Genomic DNA, 24747 nt, shown 5'->3' with positions numbered 1-24747 from the left:
GATAAATTAAACTGCAAAAACTATCGCGGGATTTCCCTACTCAACACAACGTATAAAATCTTTGCAAGAATTGATAACAAAAGACTTATAGGCCACTCGAAAAGAGTACTTCCAGAGTATCAATGCGGATTTCGACCTGGAAGGTCAACAATAGACCACATTCTTTCTCTCAAACAGTTCATGGAGAAATGATTTGAGCATAACATTGGGCTGCACATGCTGTTTGTTGATTTCAAGCAAGCTTTCGATAGCATTAATAGGGCTATCCCCACAATATTTCATAAATGCAAAATCCCAGACAAACTAATCAGAATAGTGATGATGACTCTGAAAGAAACGGTATTCAAAGTAATAATACAAGATAAAAAATCCGACCCCTTCAGAATTAAAACTGGAGTAAAGCAAGGGGATACGCTCTCATCAACAATCTTCAACCTTATGCTATGCTGTGCCATCGATAAAGTAAGTGACGCAAAAAGGACTGGACATATTTTAAACAGAACTACCCAATTATTCCCATACGCAGATGACATAGTCATTGTCAGCAAAAATATCAACGCCCTAACCAAAACCTTCGCTGATGTTGAAATTGCTGCTAGTAAAATTAGACGAAGATAAGACGAAATATATGATGATGCCCAGACAAAATCAACCAAAGCCTGATGGCAAACTGAAAATAGGCGATTTTTCTTTTGAAATCGTTGAATCCTTTACCTATTTAGGCTTCAAACTGAGTAGAGACAATCCAATGAGCCTCACCATCGATGAGAGAATTCTAGCAGCGAACAGGTCGTATGTGACGTTAACGAAACTCTTCAAATCAAAACTACTAAACAGACAATGCAAATTGATTCTGTATAAAATCATCATTAGACCAGTATTATGCTATGCAGCTGAATCGTGGACGCTAATTGAAGCAGATAAAACAAAACTGCAAGCCTTCGAACGGAAAGTACTCAGACCAATTTTCGGAGCAGTCAAAGTTCACGGCGAGTGGCGGATAAGATGGAACGACGAGCTAGATCAACTGATAAAAAGGGCGAAAATGTTATACGTTTCATCAAAGCGCAGCGGTTAAGATGGATGGGTCACATTACAAGAATGGACGGTACGAGGGCGCAGAAGAAAATCGTAAAAGCCAGAGCGTTCAACACTAGAGCAAGAGGAAGGCCGAGAACAAGATGGACCGACGAACTAGAGGACGACATCAAGAAACTTAGGACAACGAACTAGAAAAAAGTCGCAAGCGTTCGCGACGTATGGAGGTCCGACGTGTAGCAGGCCAAAGCTCACAAAGAGCTGTAGAGCCAAAAGATGATGATGAACCCTTATTTTTCTTTAAGTATTGAACATAAATTGATGAGTCCAGCTTGAAATTCGACATTTTTTTTATTGATGCTGTAATCGTCTGCGCGTTTCTTTTCGCAATATAATACGAAAATGTACTGCAATATTGCCATAAAAAATTCTCACAGAAATTCGCACTATTAAGGGGACAATCGCATATTATTTTTAAATAAAACTAGTTTGCTTTCTTTTTTCTTCAAACTAAATATACCATTTCACTAAGTTTTATTTTTAATTACATAAATTTTAGTTTAGCATACACACATTTATACTTTACTAACGAAAATTTAACATAAATTGCAAATTAAATTAACTAAATTGCAATTCAAAGCCAATGATTTGCAATGGAAAGGCGGCAAAGGTAGGTAGCAAATATACACAAACACATAGAATAAAGATGTGACAAAACAAAAAAATACAAAATAATTGTCCAGATTACTCCACTAATATATAAACTTTGACACATAGCGATTGATTTTCTTTTTTTTTTTTGTTTTTTCTTTTTTTCTAGCTGTAATAGCAAAACGAATAATGTTAGAAATATAACAGGTAGGTTTAACAATAAAAGTAGTGGCTAGAGAACATTAAAAAACTATATATATATACATATATGTATTTATGTGTATGCACGTGTGTAATTTTTAAAATATAATAATTGGTCTTCAAAAAAAGCCCACTCTACTAATATAATCAAACAGTTTTAAGCGCAACATATTCATGTATTAATATGCAAAATATAATTAAGCATTATTTGTAAGACGAATAAGTAGTTAGTTATCGACACTTTGATTATTTTAGTTTTTCTTTAACATAAAATTCATTATGAATTAGTAAGTGTACATACTAAGTTGTATACTAAAACAAAAATATAATTAAAATAACTGATATACCACATTTTCCAAAATTGGCTTGACAGGGAAATGATGAAGAAGAAGTAACTAACATTTTTTTTACTTGTGCAAAAAAAAACAAAAAACACACACAAATTAAGCATAAACGAACAGTTGTTGTACACAGATACGGCAATGATGGCGCGCAATCGTCATTAAGAGGGGCCTCTTATCAGTCGGCTTCAAAAAATCGATTTTTGTTTTTTGACTGCAATCGATAGATATACATATTATAGGAGAATATGCCCACAAAATTTTATAGCGGAATTCAAAGTGATTTCGGAGTTACAGGCCTGTGTACCGTCCCTCGTGTGAGTATACTGTCTACCTTCGGAAAACTTTGAAACACGTTTTCTCAAAACCATGTTTTTGAAAATGGCGTGTAAGATTAAAAAAAAAAAACAACAACGAAAGTTATCGCTTCAAACCGATAATCTATATAAAGGTAATTAAAATGCGCAATTAATTAACTAAAAAATCATATTTTAAAGTTATTTAACACCTTTTAAAAAAAAAAAAAAATAGCGAAAAAAGCACTGTTTTTTAAATATAATTTCATTTTTTCAAATTTTTTATACAAGCGTAGTCTATTATATGCGGGAAAGCCTTCTGACTAAGACAATATTTTTCTTTTGTGTTTCAAGTGAAAACTACGACCGCAATCTTACACGCCGTTTTACTAGCGCGCAACGAAAAGCCGTGCGAGATTCCTCATATGTCCGCCATTTTGTTTTTTTATTTATGTTAAAAAATTGTTTATTACTCTTCAATCATGCCTTCAAATAAATGTAAAAGATTATTCCTCTGTGTCGCTGTTTTCGCCTCAAAAAAAAAAAAATTTAGAAAAAACACCTTCTTTTGAAGCCACTGATAAGAGGTCCCCCTTAAATACCAAGCGCTAATTTAGTTGTATGTATGTATCAATATGTAATTTGTGAGCACATTCAACTCAAACACAGATTTTTCAGAAGCTGGAATAGTTCCGAAACAACTACAGTTTTGTTAAATTTTTTGTTTAGTTCAGAGTTCACTTACGCAAATAAGACACCGCGCGCGCACAAAACTCTGAGCGTCTTAATACGAATTACAAAAATCAAAACGCGATTGGCACAAAGCAAAATTTGTTACGTTTACAATTTTTCCTATTACTACTTTTCCAGTGGATTTTACAAAAACAATATTTAGCGTTGGCCAGATTTTTGGTCCATTGCGGAAAACACAAAATTTCTTGCGCCGCATAGCAAATAGTTTGCGCTTTTGCACGAAAAACCAACAAATATTTCAGATAAAAGTGCAGAAAATGCGGTGACTCCGTTTGGCGACGTGGTTTTTTCTTTTGTTTTTCGTTTTTGTAAATATAAAATTGTATTGAATGCAAGTGGGATAAGTTACGTAAGTAGGGAAACAATTTATTTATTTATTTTTGCAAGCCAAAGTGTAAATTTTTCTTTTACGTTATTGCGTCTAAGCCAGGAAGAAAATTGATGGCGCAGCCAAAAACTTAGTTTGCAAATTTTACTGTCAGCCACCACTAGCATTTACGTATAAATGGTCAATGATTGTCACTCCAGCAGAATTCGCGAAGAATGTTGAGGAGTAATTTATGCTGTGGTACAACAACAACCACTTATAGCGTACATTTTTAAGTTAAGATATAAATAAATACGTAGAATTGCGTGTTAGATTTTTAATTATTTTCCATGCAAATGCCAATGCATTTCCAATCATTCTGAATATTACATTCGATTCCTAAATTTTGCAATTTTTCTGAGCTGCGCCATTCTGAAGCAGCCATAAATTTGGTAGGTCAGACAGTTAGTTATAAGTTACATTTACACTGTCCAAGTTTTTTCAGCGATCATGTGAATACATTTTTTTTTATTAAAAATTTAGCATTAATTTGTTTTATATATTAGTTAATAAGTGATGTGCAGACAATTTTCTTTTACAATTTTGCAATTAACTAAACAATTTTTTCTAGTTCTTAAGTCCGTTTTTGAATTTCGCAAATTATGTGTTTTTTTTTTTGTTTTGTTTTTTTTCTTCAATTTGGTCTACATTTCCAATTTTCACTACTTATAAAGTAAAAACCACTAAATTAACATTTTAATTTAACACTAAAGAAACATTTTTCGTTTTAACTTGAAACTTATTTGCACACATGATCTATGTTATTGTAAATGATGCTTTTGTTTTTGTTTTAGTTTTAGTTTTTGTAAGATTTTTCACTATTACATATGTATATATAAATTCAGTTTAGTTTATTTCTGCCATCGCTCATCATCTATGTTTTTTTGTTTGTTTTGTTTTTTTTCTTTCTTTTTTAATATTTGTAGGCATTAAATTGTTTTTCTATTACTGCAAATGATTTACTCAAAAATGACGAGGATTATTTTGCAAAAATTTTCCCTATTGAATAAACTAATAAATGCTACAAGTTAGGATAAGTAATTGGTTGTGGATATTCCATGATGCCGTGCACACCGGCGCTACACTTTTTACTGCTTACTCTCAATCTATCAAAGATTGTGAATAGCTGCTGCTGAGTGACGTCGTCTCTTTGTTGTATGTTTTTGCTGTCGCATATTTAAGCTGCTGTGTCCACCTCCTCCACAATATGATTTGGCGATACTTCACTTGGCGTGGTTGTGTTGTTGCTATTGCTGGCCAGCTGCTGTGTGCTGGTTGTACTCAACGTGGATGGTACAGTCGTAGACATTGTAGTCGAGGTGCTATTTGCGCACACCGCAACGGTAGTTGTAGCTATTGCCGCCTTGGTGGATGAACCGGCCATACGTGCGCCATAGGGAGCACCCTTCAATTTGCGCGCCTCACGACGCTGCTTGCTCTGCAGCATTACCTGTCGCAGCTGATCGATTTTTGATTTCATTTTCGAGTTCTCCAATTCGGTTGCACATTTTTGGCACATTTCTTCATGTTCCCGTTCGCCGGTCTCGCTATTGTTGCGCCAACGACAACTGCAGACGGATCGTTCATCGGCGTGATTGCTGCCGCCAGTGGTGGCGGTGCCGTCTTTACAACAGCCGTTGCTGTTTCGGGTAGATGAGGTTTTGCTGCCGGCATAGTGACCATTGCATTCGCCGTAAGCGCAGGCGTTATTGCTGCCGTGTTGCTGTTGTGATTTTACACATTTCACGCATGACTGTGAATGCTGGTGATTATGATGCTTACCGGCGAGCTGCAAGTAAAAAAGGAAACAAATTTAATATACAACCATAAATCTATGTAAATAAGCATGCGTCTATTTGTAAAGGTAAAGTACGGTACACTAGACAGGGCTAGTATACTGGCATACTGGCATACTGGTATACTATTTGTCGTTGTTTCTGGTGTTTGTGCAGCCTAAACCTTCCCCATGCATGTACGGTAGGGCGGGTCGATTTAAAAATCGCTCATTGCTCTGTGAAAATCATATTCTAGGGATCAAAATAAGAAACTTTGCCGAAGGAACCATACCTCTAAAACGAATTCTGATGTCCCCCAATTTGGGTCGAACTTTTTAGTTTCTTTTCTCATGTAAAGGCCAAAAATGGTGATATTTTGAAATGATTGTATGGGGAACCCACCAGGGGAGTTCCAGGGGGTGTGCCACTGGCATGGGTGGATCGGCCGTCCAAAGTTAATGGGGGTCGGTCATACATTTGGACTCGATTGGAGCACTCTAAATGGGTCAAAGTGGGATTTTTCGTTCGACCCAAATTGGGGGGCATCAGAAATCGTTTTAGAGGTATGGTTCCTTCGGCAAAGTTTCTTATTTTGATCCCTAGAGTATGATTTTCACAGAGCAATGGGCGATTTTTTTGCTTCCCCACAAATCGACCCGGCTTACATTGTACGGGGAATGCCGCTGGAGTGCTAGTCCTTGACCGGTTATAAATCCAGGTCGTTCCGTTAAGTATGTAGCACCGACTGTCCTGGGAATGATGCGTCTATTTGTTTCCTTACCTGCTTGCTGCGTATTCCATGCACAGCCGTGCCATTGGTGCTTGAACCACCACCTGCCGCAGACGTTGCGGATGGCGCCTCGAAACTTATGCGTGCTCCGCGGCTGTACTGCGGTGTGGCACTCAACAAATCGTTCAAAATATGTATGACCGTAGAAATATCGCGTTTTGGGCGTCCAAAACGATCTTGCAGCGCTGGGTTGAGCGTGCCTGAAAAGGTGCCCGAGTAGATGCCCTTGCCGTGGTTCTTCATGGATTCAATAACTGCGCCCGAATTATTTTTGCGTGGCGTTTCTTCGCCGCCGGTTAAATCTATTTTGTTTGTAAATACATCCTTCGAGAGTTTACGTAACGTCTGCGTTAGATTGCGTGACGCCTCGGCTAGTGTACGTGTATCTGAGACAGCAACGCCTGTATCATTTAATTCGTTGCTGCTACCGCAAGCGTTGGGTGCTGTTGCAGGCAATCTTGCTGGGCCAGCTGGTGATGCGGACGCTGCCAATGGTCGAGCCAATGATCGAGCGTTGTTGGTGCTGTCAGTTGGAGCTTCTCCTTCAGAGCCAATTCCGCTGTCATAACACCTTTGCGCCGCCAATCGAATGGGTCGGGCCAAAGCGTTGGAACTAGGCCTTGGCCGCAAAATCGGTGCAAGCTGCAGCTGCTGTTGCTGCTGCTGCTGGTGATAGTGATGATGATGGTGGTAATGGTGGTGGCTGCGATGTCTCGAGCGCGTGATGGGGTTGTTAGCAGTTTTGTGCAATGAAGCGGCTACAGGCGTGCTGTTGCCGCTAGAGCCACTACCACTGGAAACCGACACAATTTTTGGCAGCGGTGAACTGCTGCGTTGAAATTGTGGTGCCGTGACACTGCCTTTCTCTGTAATCATTGCCTCTGAACGTGAAGGAACCATACTACCTACTTCTGTGCTTTCTATACAAGCAGCTTTAACGGTCGAATCACCATGGAGACGTGTGCAAAGACACGAGGTAAGTTTGGCGGCGATAGGATCTTGACATGCTGTTTCTGCGGCGACGACCTGGGAGGTACTGCTGGAATTTTCGCTGCCGCTAGCGCTGCCGTTTTTCGAGATGGGAATGCTCTTTAAGGCGGCTGTTTTAATGGGACTGGAGACGAGGTTTGACAGCGATTTGATTGGCGACTGTTCCAGTAAAGGAGGAACGCCATCTGTCGTTGTGGAAGCACTTGAGTTCTGGAATTCGGCGGTCGTTGATGCAACCGAGTTGGCCGATATTGAAGTGCCAGCATTGCTCACAGTATTAGCAGCGCCCTGGCGCAATTGTTGTGAGGGATGCGAAGTCAAACGTGTTGGTTGTGACAACGCGATACTCTTAACCAAATTGTGTATGTTTTCATAGTCACGCTTGGTCAGTAACGAGCTGAGGTTCGAGCTTTTCAAAGTGCTACTGCTGCCGGCAGATTTTGTAGCCGCGTGAGAGGTCAAAGTAGTATTGGTAGTATTGAGGGTATTATTCCCAACCGATTGCGATGTTGAGCCCACTGGCATGCGTCCGGCAAGTAAAGCGTTTCCGGTGCAGTTGCGCATTTGATTTTGGATGTTTGATGCCGCTGCTGGACCATCACCCGAGGATGTAGCAGCGCTTACTGCTTCGATTGTTGTCGTCTGATGGTGGTGATGGTGGTGGTGGTGATGATGGTGATGGTGAGTAGGGCTTGCCGCCACAGCGGACCGATTATTGCGCTGGCTAGAACGCGCACGCAACGCTGCGGATCCACTTGAGCAAGTACCACCACTGTTAGTATTAATTGAGTTAGTTATATTTGTTGGATTCACGGTGCTTAGTTGCAATTGAATCAACATCATATGATCACCAAGTCGCATGCTCAGATTTAATGGTGTTTTGCCGCTGAGAAAATCGTTCACTTGAGAATCGTTAAGAGACTCTAGAGCTTGCATTACGGTATTCTCCGGACGTTGAGCCTGCAAGAGAAAAGCGAGAGAATTGAGAATAATTCATAATCCAAATCCAAATGCAAATGCAAATTAATGAGTAAACAAGTCTGTGTTTGTGTGTGTGTGGGGGTAGCTGCGCGTGAAGAAAATAAATCCTATAAGAAATGCATTCGTAAACAGCCGGTGGTCACACGCAGTGAACTGACAGAAATGATGACAACTGAAGGTAGGTATGCAGCAGCCTTTACAGCGCGTGCCGGGCGGCGTTCGTTCCCGATTCACACATCAGACTAGTGGCAATAAAACGACAGATAAAAACAGATATGCAAGTCTTCGTGTTATATAACGGGTAAAGCAACAACAGCAGACAATGCGAAAAATTATTACATATGTACATACGTGCGTGTGTAGGCTGTGTAGTTGGCACTTTTAATTAAAGTGACGGCGCATGAATGATCGTTGCTTGAGAAGAAGAAGAAGCAGCAAGGAGCGAGACGGCAGGCGACAAGCGACGGTGGCGTAGGTGGGTCAATGTCAGTGTCATAAGTAAATAAAGCGAAAACACTCACATATATATACATATATACATCGTAAACATACATATGCAAAAAAGGAAAGCTATTGCGTCGCCACCAAATGATTTCATTCTTGATTGCATGGGCTGTCTCTGCCTGCATTGCAATGCCTAGCGACGTCGCAGCCACACCTCTGCTCTACCTTTTGCCGCCGCCCGATCTTTCGCGCCCGCTGCTAGCCACATTGATTGTTGTACAAATGACACACATACATACATATCTACTTGTGTAGTAGCGTTTATAAAACAAAAACAAATAAATTGCATTGCAATGGCTAAATGAATTGCGGCGACTGTGTGGGCGTGGGCGTACATAAATGGGGCGCATGAATTGCGTGTAAAAAATTCAATGACAGCAAGTACACACACACGCACACAAGCAAATATTTTGGTATACATACATATGTATATTGCATTTAAATAGGCACAAATGTGGATATTCATATACATGTAATATTTAAAATGCTATGAGATGCGATTAATATTGCTTAGTTGACACTTGCAGTCATCAATGAGGAGCTGAGATTGATCTTACAATTAAGTTGGACAGCTTTGAGTTACATGATTTATACTTTATAAAAAACATAAACAGATTTAAAAGAACCTAGTAAAACTTGGTAATTCGTCGCCCTCCTTTTATTTTGAACACAGGTGTAAGTATTCACTGGTGGTGGTGGCCATTGGGCACATACAGATACAAGTATTTTCCCGTGTCTGAAAATGCTAAAATGCCGAAAAAACAATTTTCGAACTACAAGTTCTCTGGTAGTTACCGAAAACATTTCTAGCGTAGTGGTTAGCGAACTTACACAGACGCCGTCAAGAAGAGAAGAAAATCTTCTGGAGGAGAGGGATGATGAGCTTCAAGACCGCTTAACAAACGACAAGCAAATATCAAAACGAGTTACTTGTATTATGCCACGTCTTCTTAGAGCTTGTCATGGCCTGGACTTATAGCCGGCGAAGGACCGCCGCTTCTGCAGCCAATTATAGGACAGCAAAACATTTTCGCTTGAGTGTGTATTGGAGGCGGTTGCGGGAGCAAATTAACCACGCCGAGAAGGCAATGGTAGCGGTGTTAACCGAGCATTGTTCGATACGAATTTATGCGTTGGGACTCGCCATTCTTCGCAATTCCTACATTGCAGTAGATGCTCGGTAATAAAGGTGATGGTTAATAAAATCATTTCGGCATATTTTTCTCAGTCACACATGTATGTAGCTCATATTAAAATACGTACTTAGATATTGACGAAGTTTCATACCAGCACCATTTACGACACACATCTTCTTTCCCTTAATTTATATTTGCCCACCTCTCTCACTGCCTTTCTCAATTTTAATTTAATTTAATTTTTTTACTATTTTTTTATTTGGATTTTAAATTTTTTTGTATTGTGTTTAATTTTTTGTTTTTTAAATTTTTTTTTTGTTTTTTTTTTTAATTTTTTTTTGTTTTATTTTTTTAAATTTTTAATCATGTTTTTTTTAATTATTTGTAATCATGTTTTTTTTTAATTTTATGTTTTTTGTTATTTTTTTATATTTGTTTTTATTTTAAAGTTTTTTTATGTTTTTTGTTATTTTTTTATATTTTTTTTTTATTTTAAAGTTTTTTTATGTTTTTTGTTATTTTTTTTAATTTAATTTAATTAATTTAATATATGGAAAATAACAATAAATTATTATTTTACAATAAAAAAAAAGGAGCACTAGCTGCCAGGGCTTACGGCTCAAATATGAAAATATCACTTGTAATTTACTTGCACACAAATTAATTTACATTTTTACATTCCGCCCCCATCCTCGTAATCCGCAGCATCAGTTGGCTGTATTTTTCGCGATTTTCGTGATGTCACCTCGTCTTCCTCCGAGCTGTACGCGCTCAATTCATCCGACATATCATTGTTAGCATCTAAATCGTTGTAGTTGTGGTTGCTTTTATGAGTATTTGTACTCGTATTGCTTTTCGTCGTTTTACACATTTTTTTTATTTAATTTTAATTCAATTTCCTATATTTGAAAAATTTAATATATTAGATTTTTTTTTTTTTTTTTTTAATATTTTGTATATTTTTATTTTACATCTTTTTAAATTTCTTTGCTCTTAATTTTTATGTTTTTTGTTATTCTTTTAATATTTTTTATATTTTTAAGTTTTTTTTTGTGTTCAATTTTATGTTTTTTGTTTTTTTTAATATTTTTTATTTATTTATTTTTATGTTTTTTTTTAATATTTTTTATTTATTTATTATTTATTTAATCTTATTTTACTTTTTCAATATTTTTTTGTTTTGATTTTAAATTTGTTTCTTTTGTTTTTATTTTTAGTTTTTAATTTTTAATTACAGTAGACGCTCACAAATTAGAACTCTTAGTAATTAGAATTTCCAGAAATTAGAATCAACTTTTTGAATACATTACACGCTCTGAAATTAGAATCGAAAATTCTAATTTCAGAGCGTATTTTGTTTTTTTGTTGCAAAATAGATATAAAAAGGGGAATCCCCAATTTATTCATGTTACGCTCGGTAGTCGTTGGATTTTCGTCGCTATCTGTACAGTTTTTGTTAGTTTTTGTTTGAAATTCGATTCGCGTGCACGTGTTTCGGTATTGTTTGCTTAAAAGTAAAAGTCGTTCGTTGAAATACCAAATAAACGTAAGAAAAATACTTTGTCTTTGGAAACCAAAGTGCAGATCTTGGAAAAGCTTGACCAAGGTATTCAAGGGAAGCGGTTAGCCCTAAAATTTGATGTGGCGCCATCTGCAATCACCTATATCAAATCTATGAAATCATCAATTTTAAGCGCTGTTTCTAATACCTATCATAAGGCTAACAAAAAATCATTGCATATCGCTGAATATCCAAAAATGGAAGCAAGTCTTTATGAGTGGTTTTTAAATAAACGCGAAAAAAAGTGTACATTAACTGGGCCAATACTAAAGGAGAAAGCCACACAAATATTCAAAGTGGAATATCCCGATAAAGATGAAAGTACATTTAGCGCAAGTGATGGATGGTTTAGCAAATTTAAAAAACGACACGGAATACGTTTTTTTTAAATTTGTGGCGAGATTCTTTCTAGTGATGTTGCTTCAGTCACCCCGTTTATTCACAGATTTCGTGCAAAAGTCGATGAGATGGGGCTAAAGGAGTCACAAATATATAATGTAGATGAAACCGGATTATTTTACCGTTGTTTACCTGACAAAACATACGTCTCTCTTTTCGAGAAAACCGCCCCCGGGTATAAAATCCAGAAGGAACGAATGTCAGTGTTACTTGGTGTAAATGCTGATGGATCACATAAATTAATGCCATTAGTAATTGGAAAAGCAAAAAAACCAAGAAGTTTCCAAGGATTCAATAATCCACTCCATTACAACTTTTCAAAAAATGCTTGGATGACATCTCAGATTTTTCATGATTGGTTTCACAAGATATTTATTCATGAGGTAAGAAAAAACTTTATTTTTAGGTTCAGTAATTCCAAAACATTTTCAATTCACAGGTGATTCGTTTCTCTCAGGAAAATAATTTGCCTCCGAAGGCAATTTTGCTAATTGACAACTGCTCTGCTCATGCACCAATTGAGAAACTTCAAAGCAACGATGGAAATATAATTGCATTTTTCTTTCCACCAAATGTGACAGCAACTTTACAACCAATGGATCAGAATCCTATTAAGTTAACCAAGCTAAACTACAGAAGTATGCTTCTTTCTCAATTAATTGCTGAAGGAGGTGACCTCAAGGTTCGCTTGAAATCCTTTTCAATTCGAAATGCAATCATGCTATTAAAGCAAGCTTGGTATGATGTTCCAGAAAGAGTAATAAAAAAGTCCTGGTCAAAGTTGAACAACTGGGACTCTGATCAGTATGAAAGTGATGACGATGATGTGCCACTAGCACTGCTACTGCAAAAAGATCAAGACTGCAATGGAGCTCTCAAGCACTTTTAACAGAAATAGAGCCAACTAATACAATTAGCATACCAGAAATTGAAATATGGAACAATGATGTGCTTGATGACGACCCTGCACATGATCTCAATAGCGATGATGAGTCTTCAGGTAGCAGCGAATTTGATGACCGGGAGGTCTTACCAGTTGTCTCTACTTCTACAGCCATTGAAAGCGTCAATAATTTAATAAAATGGTGTACCTATAGTGAATCGTTTTCCGCAAAGCACACAAGCAATCTGCTAACTCTTCGCAATGAGATTGTTATTGCAGAAACAAATAAAAGGAAGAAGCAAACAGCAATAACAGACTACATGCCTGCAAATTAGTTACGAAGTTTTTGATTAATTTTTGGCTGTTTTAATGTATATTTATCGATCTCTTATGTATTTTTGATAAAAAAAAATATATTTACTGTAATTGGAGTTTTTGTGTTTTGGACCTTTTTTTGACTTAGCGCATATATACATATATGTATATTGGATTGTTACCTTATGTTTTCTCGTTTTTATGAATAAAATTTAGTAAGACAAAATTTCATTGTAGTTTTTCAATGCAAATTGACTTAAATTTTAAGGTTTTATTGAAATAAAAAAACGTCCAGGAATTAGAATTTTTCAGAAATTAGAATCACCCTAATAACAGAGTGATTCTAATTTGTGAGCGTCTACTGTATTATGATTTTTTTATTTTTAAATTTTTGTTTTTGTTTATTTTTTTGTTTTCTGTTATTTTTTTTATATATTTCTTGTTATTTTTTATTTATTTTTTATGTTTTTTGTTATTTTTTTTAATATTTTTTATTTATTTATTTTTTTATTAATTTTTATTTATTTACTAGTTTTTTTGGTTATTTTTTAATATTTTTTATTTCTTTATTATTTATTTAATTTTATTTTATTTTTTCAGTATTGTTTTGTTTTTAATTTTTAATTATTATTTTTTTTTAATTTCTTTGTTTTCAATTTTTATGTTTTTGTTATTTTTTTTTTTAATTTTTTGTTTTCAATTTTTATGTTTTTTGTTATTTTTTAATATTTTGTTATTTATTTTGTTTTTTTTTTGTTGATTTTTATATTATTTGCTTTTTTGTTTTACTTTTTTATGGAATTCATTTTTTTGTTGTTTTTATTTTTTTCCAATTTTGTTCTTAATTTTTATGTTTTTTATTATCTTTTTTCAATTTTTTTTATTAACGGTGAGTCTAGTATAGACAAAAGGATACTAATAAAATGTCGCAAGGCTACGAGATTATTTAACTAGTTATTTCGAGAGGTTGAGACCGAAAGATAAGGTGTGTTCACCGAGAACGCTTAAAAATATAGTTACGTACTGACGTTTCTACCAGGCAGAAACTCCATTTACTTTGTCGTTGTATCAGTCCACTTTCTTTCTTTTCCCTTTCCCCTGTTTGTATTACTTTTCTAGTGTCAGCTTTTTCATTTCTATAACAACTCCACTCTCCTTGTTATTATCCACTAATTTTGTATTCCAGTTTAAAGCTCTTATTGCTGTTACTTTTAATATAGAAAAACTGTGACTTATATTTTTGTTACTTTATTTGAGTTTGAAGCAAAAAACTGAATGAAAATTTAGCCGCAATAGCGTTAAGTTCAGTTAGGACTTTTTTCAATGCTTGTATTACCATTACTTTCGATCGTCGTGCAATAATTTTTTTAGTTGAGGTGTTTTTAGACTGTAAATCAAAATCCAATAAACTATAACTCAAAATCCAATAAAAACTCGATTTGGTAATTATGTATATGAGTTAGGGCTGTTGTATTATATATTACAGTGAGGCTATCAACTTGTGCTCACAGTATTAAGTGGCTTTTTATTATTATTATTTTTTATAGGAGATATATATGTACAATATAACCCTAACTTAATTAGCACACTGGCTACTAGGGCCTTCAGTGCTTGGCTGTTTATATTTTTACAGCATTCGCAATATTTACACGCTAAATTTATAAAAATACAGAATGGAAGAAAAATCTCAACATCGTAGACAAAAAAAAACTGTCAAAAATCAACGCGATTCTTGAGTGATTTCAAACTTACATTTTATTGTTTTAAAATTCGGAATTCAGAGCACGTATGTAGGTTCGAACCTCCGTAAAACACCAAAACGAAGAAAAAAGTTTCTTCTAATAGCGGCCGCCCCTCGGCAGGCAATGGCAAACCTCCGAATGTATTCCTGCCATGAAAAAGCTTCTCATAAAAACCATTTTTGCCGTTCGGAGTCGGCTTAAAACTGTAGACCCCTCCATTTGTGGAACAACAACAAAACGCACTCCACATAATTGTGTGACCACAAGTGTGCTTGTGTTTTATCCGTCTGCGTACAATCGGTATAAACAGGAGTTTCTATCCAGCACTACAATATTAGAGTCGGAATTCCCTCTCTGTAGATCTGTTAAACGCAATCGAGTAATAACAATAAGTATAATATCTTGAAGTAATAGTCCAGATCCAAAGCAAACTTATCGAATCAATTCGTAGATATGTAAGGCGAGGCGGTGGTATCGAAGAGCGACCAAAGGTATACCGGTTACAGCCGGTTTGTAATAATAAATAAACAACACGTGTTTTATTGATAAGCGAAAATTTGTAATTATTTGTAAACGATTTTCAATTTAATTACATGACTGCAATTAGTTGAGCGAAAATTTTTGTTGGACTGTAAACTTGTAAGTACGAATGTGAGGATGTATGCCTGCGAGTAATAGAAAACTATTGTAATTTAATGCATGCATACATACGTACATACATATATAGCTCAGCTTTCACGCTTGTTATCTTTACGAGCAACGAGTGGATGGAGGCAATGCACAGACACACACGCGCACATATGCACGAGTATGTACTTTTGTAAGCACATAAAAGTTGCATGGCGCTAAGCTTTTATTTTTCCCTCGTGTTTGCTTGCGTTACGTTTCACGCTTTTTACGCTGCTTATTTATAGCAGTTTACATAGGTATGCTTGTGCTTATATACATATACATGTGCATGTATGTGTGCATGTATTTGTGCATTTTGTTTAAATATCTCTGTTGCTTATTCAGTTTGTAACTGATGACGCAACTGGTTTCGTTTTGTTGTCAATTTCAACGCTTTTGTTTCGTTTTGGATCTTCGATGCGACCGGGTCGTACAAATTTGTAAATACCCGCATACACATACATAAGCAGGTATGTACATATGTATGTGAAAACGAATTGAAATCGAAAATGCGTGCGCGTCATCGCCGGCGACAGCCGACTGGCACAGGCTGACCTTGGTACACTTTTTTGTAAATATTGACCAAAAAAAATCAAAATTATAATAAAACTGGAAAATAAATTTAACATAACTAAATGAATTCAGCGCAAAACCCAAACCAACTTTCTTCTGACATTGATTGGCCGGCCCGTCTCGGCTAGCTGGTCGGTCAGTCGCCCTTCTACCCCCTGCGCCAAAAGCTAAATCGTTTGCGGTTTACTCACAATACAGCGCGCACGCATGCGTGCATGAAGCAACCGCTTGCTGGTACGATAACGACTACGAATTCAAACACAAATATATGCACATATTTTTGGATACTTAGTTACTCGAATCTTTCGAAAACTTGCGACTAGACAAAAACTTGTGGCCAGCGACATACGCTTAGCAACAGTGGCGTTGGTGGTGAACCAACTACTGATTACTTATGTATATTGTGTGTATGTGTGTGTGTGTGTGTGTGTGTGTGTGCATGTGTATTTTGCGTTTCTTTTTCAAAGATAATATTTAGCTAGCGCAAAATGGATGAAGTTTTTCCCACCATTTTATTGCCACATAAATTCGCGAAATGAGACTTGTGCGAAGCTAATTTGCGTTTCACATTTGTGAATAGTTAGACAGGCTTCAATTTTGTTTGTACAGTGCTTCCTTGATAGGCACGAGTTTTCGTCATAGCGAACCTCTATGAATTGCGTCATAAAATATTATTTTCTGTATTTTGAATCACAACTCAACTGTGATTTTCTATGAATCTCTTTCCTTTGCTCGTTTTAGAGTGCTCGTCTATAGAGTGGGTATTTCGAAAGACTTTTAGATAATGCAGAAATACTAAGCCAATTTTAAAAATTGCACTGAATATAAAATATATAAAGTGAGGCAAACAAATTCTGAGGGAAGTGAGTTTTTGTTTACAATAATCGCAATATTTTTCATGAAAGTTTTTTCGTTAATTTGGTATAAAATTATGTTTCATACTACAACAACAGCAACTTATTTTGATTTCCAAATTTAATTAAAAATAATAATAAATCAAGAAAAAATTTATAAATTAAACAAATTATATATTAAAAATATTAATTAAAAACCAAAAAATCATAAAATAACAAAAAAACTATAAGACATAAATTAAAAAAACATATGGTAAATTAAAAAAAAATAAAAATTAAATATTAAAACAAAAATAAAAAAGAAAAATATATATATATTAAAATTAAAAAAATATAAATTTAAAAAAATATTATTTATATTATTAAAATTTAAGAAATAATAAATATTAAAAAAATATCATAAATTAAAAAAATTATAAATATTCAAAAATATCATAAATTAAAAAAAAAAATCATAAATTGAAAAAAATTCACAAAATAAAAAATATCATAAAACAACAAAAAAAAACATATTCTATCTTAAAAACAAAAATCATTAATTAAAATAAAAAATATGAATGAAAAACAAGTTCACAAAATAAAAAAATAAACAAAGAAAAATAAACAAATAAAACAACTTATAAAATAACAGAATAATTAAATTAAAAAACAAATCATAAAATAAAAAATATCGAAAACTCGTAAATTAAAAAAAAAAAACATCATAAAATAAAAAATATCAAATCAAATTTAAAAAAATCATAAACTTGAAAAAACATAATTAAAAAATATTCATGAATTTAAAAATAAAGTCATAAATTAAAAAATAAAACCATAAACTAAAACAAAGCGTAAATTAAAAGAATATCATAAAAAAACAAAATATTGTAAATTAAAAAAAAAACATCATAAAATAAAAAATATCAAATCAAATTTAAAAAAATCATAAACTTGAAAAAACATAATTAAAAAATATTCATGAATTTAAAAATAAAGTCATAAATTAAAAAATAAAACCATAAACTAAAAAAAAGCGTAAATTAAAAGAATATCATAAAAAAACAAAATATTGTAAATTAAAAAAATATATCATATGTATACTATATATAAACATTAATAAAAAATATCATTATAAATATCGTAAACTAAACAACGTCATAAATTAAAAAAAAAAATCCTATAAAATATATAAGTCCTAATAAAAATTCATACATTTAAAGCAATCATAAATAAAAAAAATCAAATTAATAAAAGTTGGAATTAAAAAAATATATATAACTTAAAACAAAAACATGAAAAAAAACATTTATTAAAAAATTCATTACTTAAAAAAAAATAAACAATTCGTGCATCCATTTTTCTTCCACTTTCGATTACTTCTAATTCTTTAAGGACAATAGTTTCGCAACTTTATATTTATGGAAAAAAAATATATATTGTACATGTACATCAAGGTGGCGCAAAATGAATCACCCTATCGGAAGACTTATAATTTCTGCAAATGGCGTCGTACGTCAATTATATTTGATATTTATGAACCTGGCATCTGCAGAAAAGAAACAGACAATCAATGGAGCGTGAAAAGGTTGAAATAAAGATTTCTATCATTCAAAAGCCATTTGTTTTTGATTTAGGAAAAGTTGTTCAAAAACAAAAGTGGATGATTAATTTTGCGCCACTTTGTACTTGAGGTATAATAAAAGCTACGCAAATAAGGAGTACAATTAAAATAATTACCATTAAAAATGAACGCGCTGAGGCATTATTTTGCATTAGAGGATTAACCAAATTTTTTATTAAAACTATGAAGTTTAAATTTTGTGTACGAATTAAAAGTAAAACAAGTAAGCCGACGTACTTATCAGAAAGCCACTGTAGCTTCTAATGTGCCAAGAGTTTTGGCTAAACTTTGTGTTTTTGTTTCATAGGTAAGCCACGCACTACCAGCTGACGTAATGATTTACTGGTGTACTCGTACATAAATATTATATGTAAAATTTTCCAATTGAATGCAGCCATTTGCATAATGTATGTACTTTGTACGCATGTACATATGTCTGTATGCACTTATAGTTGTATGTACATATGTATGCAGATCTGTTTGAATATGTACTTTTGTGCGTACTCATTTTATGGCGTAAAATCTCTTGCTCTATTCGATTTATAAATGTACAAAATGAAACGAAAATTCATATGCAGAGATATACATACATATAAGTACATACGTACGCACAATGTACATATTCATACAATTTATTTGAAATTTTCATATGCACACATACATATGTACATACACACAAATGGCTACTTTTAATTTTCACCATTTTTCATCGCACTTTACACGAACAAACGAAATGAAAGCAAAAGTACGGCATTTATTACCATTTGTAGTGCATGTACGGACGGACGAGTATGTATGCGTGTACACACACTGAATTACTTTCATTTTTCATAATGACAGCTGCTGAACCGTCCTGATGGAAGAAATACATTATTTCAGTCGAAACAGTGCTAAGAGAGCATTTTTTCATATTTGATGTTGCATTTGCAAAGAGTCTGAGAAGAACTGAGAAATCTTCTTGTATACAGTGGTGTGGTCACAATAACAGCACAGCGACATTTTGCAAGGCTTTGACTATAGGCACGCCAGTGGATTGAGAACACCCTATAACGACTATTGCAGAAGCTGTAACGACATTGGAGAAGAAGATACTAAAGAACACTCTAATGGAGCTCGTTTTTCTCAAGCTAATATTAATATTAGGAGTTGCTGTTGTTGTAGTAGCATACATTTTAACCGAGTTCGTTCCTTGGCAGTTCAAACGGCAATTAATAAGTAACAAAATTAAAATAATTTTCTTATCTCGCGGAAAATTATCCCGAAGTCAGAAGTAGCAACGTTGATTCGACGAAGAAGTACTTAGATACACAAAAAATAGCGGGAGCTCTACAGGGTTAAGAAATTGTAAAAAGTTAGTTTGCACCCCCGGTTTCCCATAACGCCAGGTAAATCCTCCGATCCGCTTCTGCGGTTGTTCCTTTGATGTGGCCACACGTGAATTGATTTTGCGAGCCTGCAACTCGTTTCCATGCGTTGGCTGCTTGCCGTTGTTGTTGTTGTAGCAGCTTACTAAACCCTGTCAGAGATTACTGGGCGTCCTCGTCTAGCTCACCTAACGCAAAGCCCAGGAAACTTGCTGTTTCGGCAGGTTGGATCTAGAGGGAGAGGGATATTAGATGAGTGGGTTTGATGGGTACGGTGGTTAGTATCGTGCTGGGACAGAAATTAGGTATGTCGGGGTCAATTCTAGTATGCCGGGGTCGACTGTCTATATAATATCATCATCTAGTAGCGTGGAGTGGCTGACTGTGTCGAAAGGTTGCTTGCTGTCTCTTGCTGTCTCTGCTGCCACTAGACTGACCCTCTTGATTCTTCAAAAAATTATACTCAAATGTCTTAGCTATTCATATAGCAGACTTTAGCTCTTTACGATACCTTTACAAGCATAGCCTGCAAAACATACACATGCACATGGCATGTATGTATGTATGTACATGCCTTAGAATAAAATTTACAATCTTCTACCCGCTTACGTGCAAAATCGCCACGAAATTAAAGGGTAATCAAGAAAATGCCAACACCTCTGCGCCCATCAATTCTAGCGATTAATCGGGGAGTTAAGGCGTGCGCGTGCTGCTAAGTTATTCTCTGTCATTCTTTTATGCCAGCGAGCGAATACATATTTAGTACAAGGAGTGCTAGCACTTCGATATCTACACACACACACACACACACACACACACGTAAATAATTCCTTTTAATTGCATTTCTATACATTCCAACTGCTAAATAGTATCGATTGTCTAGGCGCCACCGGCTAAGAGCTTATCAGCACAGATGCACCGGCTTGGGGCGAGATATAGTATATATATGTGTGTGTGTGTAATACTGACTACCCCGAAGCAAAAGCAACAACAACAAGCTGCTAGTAATTACTATACGCCACCATCTTATAAAGCGCGCGCGCTTTAATGATATTTGGGCATTTATTTGTCGTAGTTATTGTTGTTGCTATACATTTATTGTTATCGCTTTGGCATTGAAGATTTTTTAGCGTCGACGTCTGACTTTCCATGTGCTTGAGAGCGTGGCGATGTGGCTTGCGTGTGTGTTGTGCTTTTGATTTTCCCCACCAAGCGATCACCAGTCGGTGCCGGTGCCGGTGTCGGTGTGGCGTGACGGCCGTTCATCCGTTCATACGTTTGTATTCGGTTAAATTTTGTTTGCCATTTGTTGTATTTTAGCTGCGCTGCGCTGCGTTGTCTTTGTTTCGAATTTGTCTCCACGTTCGACCCGCGACCGAACTGACTTGACTGACTGATTGGTTGGTTGGTTGGTTGGCTGCCAGCCTTTGTTTGTGGTTACTTGCAAAATTTGTTTGTGTTTGTTGTGTTAATTTTAGCCATTGTGGTTGTTGCTAAGATTTTGCAATAAAAGTATCACATCTTCGTCATTGTGACGATTGTCGTTGTTGTTGTTGTTGTTGTTGCGTTGTTTTAGCCAGTTGTTTCCTTCACATTTTGCGCTCGCACTTTTTAAAGGTCTGGGTTAATTAATCATTTTCATTTCGCTTCGAGTGATATTTTGGAGTAATTATTAATATTTTATTTTGTCTCTTTAAGTTTTATGTATGTGTGTCTGTGGTTTTCTGACATTATGCATACAAATATAAGCTCGCATGTAAGTGTACCAATCACTTTTGTTTTGACGCACTGACGCTACTGATGACCACCACTCTTCGTCATTATCTTAATTTACTTTTATTTTCTCTGCATTCCATTTCATTTTTTAATAAGCTTATTGACACAGTGACCCAATAAAATTCAAATGTGCATGCATATTATACGCTTCATTTACAACTTGCTGCTGCTGACGGCATACACCGCCATATGTGGCTGCAGTAGTAAACAAGCGACCAATGTGGCCGTGTCCCTCCGTCGCTCAGTCGTCCACCCAACAACCAATGTATGTATGCATGTATGTATGTATGTGTATATGTATTTCACAAACTTGATTCCAAAGGCGTGTCGAGTATTAATAGTTTCCAATTTGATTACATTTCAAATAGCTTGTAATGTGATATTCAGCTTTTTTTAATAGGCGTGTCTTTGTAGCGAATTATAGCCTCAGTGTTAAGTGAAATTACCAATCCCAGATTGGATATCGAAATCCTCGTACTAATACCCTTTGCCACGAAAATAGTGTACTAATATTCACAAATATGCTAATATCTGCATCGGGCTTCTGAAATACCGCAAATCTCATGTAAATGCTGAATATCATTAACCATGAAAAGACTCGATACAATAAATATATCGGCATCGCGATCCCGCAATTCTCGATTTCTCATGCAATGGCTGAATAGCTTTAACTACGAAAATATCATAATATGTATACCCTATGATCAGAAAGTACCGGGGGTGTTTAAGGGGTTAGGTGGGTTTGAAAATTTCAAAAAATCGAACGTTTTTTTTGTCTCACTAAAGAGTACAGTATGTTTAAAATACTCTCCTAAAATTTTAAGTCGATCCGAGTAGAATTCTAAGAGATAGAACCTTCAGAAGTTCCGCCCATTAGGCCACATCAGTTGAGCGCTTCGCAGGTATACGTGTTTATCTCAAAACTCCATTTTTTAAGTCAGTGGACACGATATCTCGAAAAGTTATGAATCGATTTAGTTCAAATTTTGTACAAATCTTTGAAATAACATTATCTAGTTATTGAACGAAGGATTTTTTTTTTTAATTACAACTATTTTTTTTGAGCCAATGTATGTCGAAAATTTCACTAAAAAATGTGTTTTTTGGTTCAAAGCCTGTCAAAAATTCAAATTTTGATTTTTTTTTTCCTTCGTACAACAACGAGATTTATCCATGTACTAACGAAATCCGTTTGGTTTTTTGGTTTTAGATGAACCAATAATGAGTTATGCTGTCCACGGCAAGAGCATTTTTTTGAGACGTCAAGGAAGATGAGGTACCAACGGCTGAGTTTTCGAAATTTGTAAATAAAAATTTCACAAAATACTGTTTGTATATGTATCATAGATATAGTGAATTGTTTAAATAAAATATCTGATTTTGTATACTAAAAAAAAAATAGTCAAAATTTTCTTTTTTTCAACCTCTGAAACATACCTAACCCCTTAAATAAACTAAAACAAAGTTAAATATCAGGCGAATTTATTTTATCTCCTTCCAAATATGACCCGTCTGACGCAACACATATGTACCAACGTTTAACCCAGTCCTCCAGTCCTACACCCCTGGTAGGCTGACAAAAGGATGGCCGTCAGCTCGTTCGTCGCTTTCTCTTTGATCTCGTCTATCGACGGAAATCTCCTTCCACGAAGTGGTAACTTCAAATTGGCGAAACCAAAAAGAAATCGAACGGGGCCATATCAGGTGAAAACGGTGCTTGCGCGATGGTATTTACTGGGTGTTTGATCAAATAACCCAGCGCAATTTGGGTTCGGTGCGATGGCGCTTTATCATCATGCGAAGTCGAAAAATTGTTTGCCCACATTTCCGGCCGTTTGAGACGTACAGCATCTTCAAAACGGATGAATAATATTCTCTATAGACTGTCTGGCCCGATGGAAGGTACTCATAGTGCACTACGCCTTGGCAATCGAAGAAAACAGTCAACATCACTTTCTCGGTACTTTTTGATCCTAGGGTACTTGTAGACTTGTAGCTATTGGATTTCGATATCCCGAAATTCGCGATTTCTCATGCATTATAGCTGAATACCCTTAAATATTAAAATATTGTATTGTAAAAAAGTGAAGTTATATTTTTTGCTATCGGGATCCCGTAAGTTGGGATTTGTGTCTCGATATTTACCTGAATAATTTTTTTTTCAACCTTGAGCATGAAAATATCGTAATTTAGTACAAGTCAACAAGTTCTTATCGGGAGCCCGTAAGTTGGTATCCCGAAATGCAGGATTTCTCATACAACCTTAGCTACGAAAATATCGCAAACTAGTACAAGTATACATATGTACATATATATACACATTTATATATACAAATTTTTATTGTGCTTAACCCGAAATTCCGAAATTGCGGAAACTCATCTGAGTAGCAGTCACATTGTGCAGATAAAATAACGTTTTAAGAAGTTTTATTTTCAGAAACTAGATTTATTAAAGGCTTGCACGTCGGCCTCATGGTCGTCTTTGGGGCCCTCTATTCATCACAGTATCTCATCCAAACCCAGTTCTCTTATTAAACTTAAGATAAGCTGGGTTGAACTGAGCGCATGTGCCTTTCTTCCGGCTGCAAATGGCCGAGATGTCTCAACCTTTTCCGCGCTTTAACGGTGTATTCAAGGAGAGAGGCACAAAGAACGACAAGAGTGAATGGATCATATGAAGATGACTACGTAGTCTGCAATAGCTTGTGAGAAAGGCCGTGAGCCGCCTCAGTTTATCCTTGGAGAGAGTCATGAGATATTTAAACCTCCTTTGGTTCTACCTCCCCACAGTAAGAATTTCGCCTGGTGAAGCCTCATGCTTTGGTGCCAATTAACCTCCCTTAGCCTTAGGTCTTCACTCCTATGCTTCTCCTTGATGGTGTATTGTCCCACGGTAATGAAAGCCCGAGTCCTATTAATGACGAGGCCACAGCCCAATGTGTTCACTACTTCGCCCAATGCCCAATGTGTTCACTACAAGTTCTCGATACACTCAAGGACTAGTGGGAACCTTATCTCACAGGATGACAAAGTCTTGAGTGCCGCCTGACTGCCGCTCAGAATGGCAATTCCCTTTTTCCGGAAGTTTCTGTTTACGTTAATCTCTGCACATAAACAGATGGCGTACACCTTCGCTTGGAAAGCTACTCAGCGGCACAGAACGCTTGGCCTTGGGGCTAGACAGGGCT

At 35.5% G+C, this 24747-nt stretch overlaps 1 protein-coding gene across 3 annotated transcripts in view; it reads right to left on the bottom strand.

Moving 5' to 3' along the window:
* Positions 1 to 4538: 4538 nt before the first annotated feature.
* Positions 4539 to 24747, bottom strand: part of LOC128857278 (midnolin homolog) — a 96442-nt gene continuing 76233 nt past the window's right edge. For all 3 annotated transcript variants that reach the window (XM_054092965.1, XM_054092963.1, XM_054092964.1), the window contains exons 4-5: positions 6204 to 8162; positions 4539 to 5436 (exon numbers count right to left, since the gene is read on the bottom strand). In XM_054092965.1, the coding sequence (XP_053948940.1) occupies positions 4825 to 5436; positions 6204 to 8162 (2571 nt within the window). In that variant the 3' untranslated portion in view covers positions 4539 to 4824. The remainder of the gene's footprint in view (positions 5437 to 6203; positions 8163 to 24747) is intronic.

This window comes from Anastrepha ludens, chromosome 3 (genome assembly GCF_028408465.1).
Source record: "Anastrepha ludens isolate Willacy chromosome 3, idAnaLude1.1, whole genome shotgun sequence".
In the NCBI taxonomy this organism is placed as follows: domain Eukaryota; kingdom Metazoa; phylum Arthropoda; class Insecta; order Diptera; family Tephritidae; genus Anastrepha; species Anastrepha ludens.
This window is presented reverse-complemented; position numbering and strand designations above follow the sequence as displayed.